This window comes from Aricia agestis, chromosome 6, assembly GCF_905147365.1.
Source record: "Aricia agestis chromosome 6, ilAriAges1.1, whole genome shotgun sequence".
NCBI classification, from domain to species: domain Eukaryota; kingdom Metazoa; phylum Arthropoda; class Insecta; order Lepidoptera; family Lycaenidae; genus Aricia; species Aricia agestis.
Genome location: NC_056411.1, coordinates 12,861,031 through 12,869,522, shown reverse-complemented (window position 1 = coordinate 12,869,522; position 8,492 = coordinate 12,861,031). Strand labels below are relative to the sequence as shown.

Genomic DNA, 8,492 nt, shown 5'->3' with positions numbered 1-8,492 from the left:
ACGAACGCATTAATATGTCAATTCCATACATTTTGATCGGCGATTCTATAACGAAGCGATATCGGAAAAGTCTTGGCTAAATGGCCTGGAATTGTTATAAATTGCCTAAATAATATCCCCATTGGCTATTAGTAAGGGACCATATCATGAACAGGCCCGTAAATAAAATAACAACCTTCCTATCGAATTAATTGGATCCAAATATCATTGTTCACAAAAATCGAGCATCACCTTGACAAATAATAGTAAGTGTGTAAATCACAGTCATCAGTGCAGAAATCCAGCAGCTATCTGATCACGTGATGCACCAAATACAAGGATAATGATAGTTGCGTTAACAAACGTACTTACGTCACTTAACGTAGATCCGCTTTATCGGCATATCTGGAGAGCGCGTTGAAATCTAATACTCGTAAGGATTTCATTTGTCAATAGTGTGCAAATACATGACGTTGCAATGTTTATAATTGGTATATATGTGCTGTCTTGCATATTTAGGTTGTTTATAAAATCAATGTTTTTAATTTGGTGCATAAATAGGATTTAATAACAATCCTAATATTCCAAACTATCTCTTGTTGTATCAATATAATATTATCTTTTGTTTAATTCAATTAAGTATATTGTATTCAATTAAGTATATTGCGTGACATTGTGCTATATTATTGTTACGCAATTCACCTTACTCCAATTACGATAATCCATAACTTTTACTTATTCATAAATCCATTCGAAATATAATTTTAGTGGCCATTGCTGCGCAAGAGACTACCATTTGAAAGGTAAGTGGTTTAGTATTATCTTAGATCTTGGTAGCCTCGTTTATTTAAGCATTAGCAGTACAGTCACTAGTCACTATTGCTTGTTATATTATCTACTATTTGTTCTACTTTATATTGTAATAGTTTAAAAGCTATTAATGCCCAGTGTGCTTACTTAACTTTACTACTGTATTATTTCACAGATTTGGATTTTATATTAAAGTTCATCAATGTTTATATACTCTTCTTCATCATTATTTTCTGATTGGACACAGTTGTCTCGTTATATTTCATAAGAACGGCGAATCTTTTCTACTAATAGTAAATGTTTGTGAGGCTCTCTAAAATTGAGTATCAATATAATATAGGTTATGTCAATCTATTCACTGCATCCTGCATTAAGCTGACCCTTGAACCGAAATGCTTGGGACTTCATATAAGCATCTCTATGAGATTTTATATATTTTTGAAATTTTTGTTAATTGTTAATATTATATGTTAGTTTTCATCATATAAGCATATCCATCACATTCTTGAAATTTCTATTAATTGTTAATTTATATCTTGGTTTTTAACATTAATAAAATGAAACAAAGAAGTGTAATCATTTATAATATAACATTTTATTTTATCAGCCTCAACATACAGTATAAAAGCGAACTTACGTCCTAACAAGGCATTACAAATAGGCGAAGTAACAGCTACCTGATTGCACACTCCACACACGATAATTTAATCTCCATATAACAGTTGCGTCCCTACGACGAGGATACTATCAGATCAAAGCGACATTCTAATACTAAATCATCACAATTTGAACTTATTCTATAAGGTACTGGGTGACCTAGTTTAAGGTTGAACTTAGTGCCAGCCGTGGTGGTGGTGCTCCTGCTCCTTCTTGATGAGGTAAGGTACGTGCACCTTCACGGGGTAGGGGACCTCCTTCACCAGAGGAACCGGGACCTCCTTGTAGACGGGGTAGGGCTTGTCGATGGGCACCTTGACTTCATAGGGCACCTTCTTCTCGACGGTGTAGGGGATCTTCTTGTACACGTCGTAGGGCTTGGGTACCGGCACCTTCACCGGGACGGGGTAGGGCTTCTCGACCTCGACCTTGTAGGGCCTGTCGACGGGCACCTTGACTTCGTAGGGCACCGGCTTGTGGACAGTCACCGGGTAGGGCTTCTCGACAGGTACCGGGTAGGGTTTAGGCACGTACACGTTGTAAGGTTTGTCGACTGGTACCTTGACTTCGTAGGGGATCTTCTTGATGACCTCGTAGGGCTGGGGAACCTTGACCTCGTATTTCACCGGAACCGGGTACTTCTTCTCGACGGTGTAGGGTTGAGGGACGGGAACCTTGACTTCGTAAGGTACCTTCTTTTCTACGGTGTAAGGTGTGGGCACTTTGACCTTGACTTCGAAGGGCCTGTCAACGGGGACCTTGACTTCGTAAGGGACCTTCTTCTCCACGACGTAGGGTTCGGGCACGTGGACGGGGTACTTGACGTACTCCTTAACAGTGACTGGAACCTTCTTTTCAACGGTGTAGGGCTGGGGGTAGGGTACCTTGACTTCGTATGGGACCTTCTTCTCGACCGTGTAGGGCACGTGCTTCTCGACGGTGTAAGGCACGGGCACCTTCTTGATCACCTCGACGGTCTTGACGTGATGATGGCCATGATCACTTGATATGGGTTTCCACGAGTCCCCGGAAACTCCACCAAATTCACCGCCTCCGTGGCCGTAGCTCTCGTGGCCGCCGCCGTAGCCGCCGCCGTAGCTGCCTCCGAAGCTGAGACCCTCGTGGCCTCCGTGTCCTCCTCCTAGGCTGATCTCCTGGTGGCCGCCGAAGCTGTGTCCGCCGTCGCCGCCGCCGAAGCCGTGGCCGCCGTCGCCGCCGCCGAAGCTGTGTCCGCCGTCGCCGCCGCCGTAGCCGTGACCTCCGTCGCCGCCGAAGTCGTAACCGCTTCCGCCGCCATAGGATCCGGTGTCGTAAATGCCTCGTTTGTCCTGCTTTTTCTCCTCTGGTGCCACTTGCTTCTCTGTGGCTTTCTTTTCTTCCTTAGCTAAAGCTACCACGGCCAATGAGGCCACTAGAACAACCTGAAAAAGGAAACGTCAAATTAATTTCTTTATCAAACTTGAGTGAAGGATAATAAAGAGATGATACATCTATTGCCAAATAAACTGCTTAAGTATTTTAAATTGTAGTCTGAATGTAAGTAAATATTTCAAATGACGAGGACATAAAAGCTCTTAAACGATTTTATGACCGTGTTTAAGATTCTGTAAAGTGTCCGAGGATACGATTCACATGCAAAAACATCACGGAAGGGATTTCTAAAACACTCGTTCCAGTTATCTACGGATATAAACTTTCTATTTTCATTTATAATTGCAGACACGTAAACATTTTTCTGAGCAAAATATCTTAATAGCCTAGTAGTCATTCAACAGGAGACAATAGGTGGAAGTGAAGAAGATATTTAATAGTCATTGCTTCATCACAGTTTTTGCAGTAATTGTAGCTTGTCTAGACTTTGAGACAAAAAGGTTGATGCGATTCATTGAAAACTTTTACTTGTAATTTGGTATGTACCATTGAGGGAATTGATTCCTAGGCAGTTGACAGACCAACGTCATTTGGTCGGATCATGTCAATTCAATGTTAAATGTGATCTGTCGGCTGGGTTTGACGTAACGCGACCAAACTACGTAAGTCCCCCGTCTGCCTAGGAATCAACTTCTCTGATAGTACTTTTTAAGGATTCATATCAAATGTAATCAAAAATATTTAAGTTTTGTTTGTTTCGAAAGTAATTAAATAAAAACAATTATTTCGTTTGAGGTGTGTTCGATACTGATTTTTTTATAATATCTCAGACTAAAAAGATAATGTTATACAATTATTATCACCAATAAATCATAAACACGGAAGCATAGGCATAACTTTTTACGTAAGCCTATGCAATTTGCTGGCCAGCTCGTTGCAACTCAGTCGGAAATGTCACCGAACATTATTGATAGTACCAGCCCGAGATATATAGATGTAGAGTATTGAAAGTGAACGCTGTTACGTGGTGCGACGACCTTGCCTGACTAGATTCTATGGGGGAAACTCGCCGGGACATGAGCAAGAAAACGTTTACCGGCATATTAATATGCAGTAGTGCGCTAAAGCGATATCCGTAAATAAAGGGTCCTTGAACTTTGAAGGCTTTCCGTTTTTCTCACATGTATAAAGACAACATTACTAATATTACAAATGGGAAAGTGTATGTTTGTTAGTAAACCAATTTGAAAATACGAGTTACGACCCGGAAAATACTACCGATAGTTTTTTTTTTCACGAAAAGATGCTGCTTCCGCGCTTTAAAGAAATGTTTGTCTAGCGAATACGTTGCCAGTAAATCCAGTACTATAACATTATAAAGAAAAAAAGAAGAAGTACACAATTATTTAGACTACATGGAAGGACATAGACTACTTTACGCGGAATACACGAATCCTCGGACTCTGCTTGTACGTATAAAGTCGCGCTAAACAGCACTACATAGGCATAAACAAAAACATACATAAATTAGATTACATAAAAGTGGTGTTAGAGCGACAACAATACGAAATATTATTTTTACGACTACATCTTTGACCGACATTGTTTAATTACTATGCGTTAAGTATGTCGCAAACTCTACATTACGCGGGCCTTACATAACTCACAAATGCATGTAAAACTGTAATTTTGGTAGACAATAATATGTTTGTTCATTTCCTTTTGCTAGTGCTATTTTTTGCTTCAATCTAGTGACAAAGTTTATATCTTGATATCTCATCACACTAACATTATAACGTCGAAACTTTGAGTATATATGTTGCTTTGTCACGCAAAAACTACTAAGAGTAGTTTAGGATCTGGATCAACAAATATTTTTAATCCGAAAAGAATAGAGTTCCCCTGGGTTAAGAATTTGTTCGAGTGGAGACGCGGATAAAAGCGAGTTGGTAAATATATTATATAATGTCTATGAAATAATATAATTAGTGCAACAAGATACTGTCATATAATATTTGCAATAACATAAAATATTACGTAATGCAATAATTAAGTAATACATTTTAATTGAAATTGATTGAAACCTAGATTTCTAACAAGCAATTAGTCTTTACAACTCTACAAAAACTCTTTAGCAACATCACATCTTAATCTACATCTATACTAATAAAATATGTCCGTTTGTCTGTTACTTTTTATGCATCTGGATGGAGTTTTATGGAATTTGGTATGCAGATACATTGAGTCCCAAAGAAAAACTATTCTCGCGTGACTTACGAATTCAGGCGCAACAAAATTGTGAGCAACGGCTTACATTAAAATGTACAGATGCAGTAGACTATCTTTATTCTACTTAGAGAATAAATATACAAAAGTTTCTCACCCACACATTCGGAAAAAAGACAGCAAAACTGCAATGCGTTTCCCATTATGACGTGCGCGTAAAGTGTGTCTGTGCTTATAGTAAGTTTGATCTCAAGCACACGACTAAGTTATTCTACTGTATATTATGTTTATATTGTGCTGCTCTTGAACACGTGGATACTGAACAAACATAATTGTTTTATATAATTACATTGTTTATGTAACAATGCATAACAAATATTTGTTAATCTCCATTATTAAAGCCTTAAAGAGTTAAAACTTTGTGAAAGTGTAATAACTTCGAAGAAGTTATAAGTCCACTTACGTCAAGTGTTTACTATGCAAAGACTCACATACGGTTTTAATCGATAGTTTTGCTCCAAATCGAGCAATAATCACCGTGTGGTCCGCAAAACTCACAGCTCGAAGGCTCGCTTCGAGCCGGCTCGATGGAATTAAATATGTCAAATAATAATATGTCATTTCCTTCGATTCGGAGTAAAACTATCGAGCAAAACCGTATGTGAGTACTTAGCATTACAGACTTGGTGGATGTAGATACTATATTCAAATATCATGACTCATTCTATTTATCTTTGCAATACATCATTTATATGCGTCCGCGCGAACGAGCGGTTTGGCCGCTAATAAGGCGCGTTCGCACCGTTATTTAAATAAATCGATAATCTCACGGTGTAGTGGCCAAACCGCTCGTTCGAGCGGAGTGCAGACGCATGTAAATCGAGCCTTTTCAGCACAAGATATATTGCGACTCTTCCGGGATTCCTTTGTGGTAAATGTTTGCCCGTACATTTTGGAACTGTACAATTGTAAAAAATGTTCTATGTCCTTTTCGTAAAAGTATTCGATACCATATTTCATCTAAATGGGTTCAGCGGTCAAAGCGTGAAGAAATAACAGACAACCACAATTTCTATTAAAAATATTCATAAATACTTGTCTAGATAACATTTGATTCGTGTTGATCGTTTGATCTTTCGTGTTGAGAGCGGTGGTGTCCGAAAATAATTGTTTGTCTGTATATTATAAGTATGCATTTTCACTAATACTATAATATTCTTTTCAATCTAACTAGGTATATCGGATTAAAAATTTAACAAAAGCGACACAAAAAGGATATAGACGAAAAGCCCCTAAACAACTTATATTGTCGTAATAAAAAACTAGGCATTTAGAATAACTAATAATATATACTCAGTGTTACCATAACCCATTAGAAAGTAAAGGAAACTACTAATCGACAGCTATACTGGGTAGCTATTAAGAAAATCACATCATTATTACGTGCGCAATGAAACATTATGATTGATTTCCTACTTCGGAAACCTGTAAGGATCGAGCTTACGAGTTTTTCACTACCTTGTGTAAAATAATTTTTAACCGACTTCAAAAAAAGGAGGTTATCGATTCGACACGTATGTATGGAATATTCCCAGAACTGCCCAGTTTTCGTATATGTTAGTCTATATCAGCATCTGAGCAAATGTGCCAAATTTCAAAGGTATATGTATGTATGTGCATATGTATGTATGTTTTATGTTTGTGTTCGCATATCTCTGGAACTACAAGTCCAATTTAAGTAATTCTTTTTTTGTTGTACTAGGTATTGTTCAACTTAGGGAACAGTGCAAGTTTCATCAAAATCGGTGCAGTAGTTTTTGAGATACGGAATTTTAATTCTTAATTACGTACAATTTTAAAGGCGGTTTTATCTTTTTAAAATACTATTATTCCAACTATGGTAAAGCTAAATATGTACTACATCATATTGTGCACTCTATATTCAATTTATTTATCTTGAATAATAACAAGAAAAACTTTTATATATTTGACTTATAAAACTTAAACAGTTTAAAACTGTTTAAGTCAATGATGCTCTACAATATTTGATTGTAAAAAAATATTCTCATAAGTACGTACATTTTGCAAATTCATTATGTTTTTAGGAGTTAAAGATTAACATCCTTAAATTCATAAGACATAATCAATTATTCATATAACATTATCTTATTAGTAGCGTATGATTTTCATTAACAGCTACTGAATACTTAATATTAACGTATTATAAAATTTATTCTGTTATTCTATCGCATCTCAAATATATATAATAATTTATGTAGTGTTTTAATAATACTGTACTTACTAGTAATTTTTTAATTTTTATTTTAAGAATAAATATTACAGTCAAATAGCTTTAATTGTTCACAGTTTTAGCGAGGCATAAATATTACAATTATATTATTTGTCATTTAAAAATCTCCTGATAATTAACTATATATGTTACTTTTTATCCGACTGCCAGGAGAGTTATTTCAAATTTAAACAAACATGTAAAAAAAGGACGGCCGGATTAATGACACTTTAGGGCCCTTGCACACGACGTTTTTTTACGCTCATACAAAGGCAAGTTGAACGCTCAGCAAACGCAAGGAATCCGACACGTTTTAAAATCTGTTTATATCTGCCAAAACGCGATGAAAGCCCACGCAGAAGACGAGCGCATCAGAAACGCGCGTCGTCAGTGCGCAAAAAATACGTCGTGTGGAAAGGCCCTTAAATATAATCTATATATATTTCATGATTTTATCAATAAATATTTCAGTTTAATTATATAATCAATTGATTTTAATTTGTTGATATTAAAAAATCACTTTTTAACACGTCTTTATTTTCCCGCCGTCCTTTTTCAAATTCCGAACGCACACTGTTTGACACTGACACTTCACTTTTTTAACTCACCGAAAACTTCATGTTGCAAAGTCTTCGTTCGCCGAAGACCTGTCCCGTGTGGTGACTCGTATGTTCTACTGGTGGAATTTATACCGTCCCTCCCACTAGCGCGAGCGGTCCCATATTATAGAAGGGTGACGGTTTGGTTTTATAGTAATTTTATGTGTTAATTGTATCTTACTGTGTATCTATCATTAATCTTTAACTAGAATGATACAGAAGTTTGAAGAATAATTAATTGGTTTTTAATTAATATTAAAATCTTAGCACATTACTATCAAAGATCACGTAAAAATTGTTACTTATTAGCTTGCTGTACTGTATTGTTGGATTTATGTACTATGCGATATTTAAGTTTCAGTTTTTTTTTTTACTTATATCTGATCAGTAAATTTATGTATGATTATTAAATAGAAGTCAGTAAGATACAAACTGTCCTTTTTAAAAGACTCGTTCGAAAATCAAAATTAAGCACCTTCAATTTTAAAAAGTAATATTCATTATCATGCATACATGATAATGAATATTACTACTTACATATTTATTATTATACTAGCTGT

General features: G+C 36.3%; 1 protein-coding gene across 1 annotated transcript; it reads right to left on the bottom strand.

Annotated features, from left to right (window-relative positions):
* Positions 1 to 1,374: 1,374 nt before the first annotated feature.
* Positions 1,375 to 7,984, bottom strand: LOC121727766 (skin secretory protein xP2). The gene is made up of 2 exons (XM_042115753.1): positions 7,942 to 7,984; positions 1,375 to 2,867 (listed from the first exon to the last, which is right to left on the bottom strand). Exons 1-2 carry the CDS (start codon positions 7,951 to 7,953, stop codon positions 1,623 to 1,625), a joined length of 1,257 nt encoding a protein of 418 aa, XP_041971687.1. The 5' UTR covers positions 7,954 to 7,984; the 3' UTR covers positions 1,375 to 1,622.
* Positions 7,985 to 8,492: the final 508 nt, after the last annotated feature.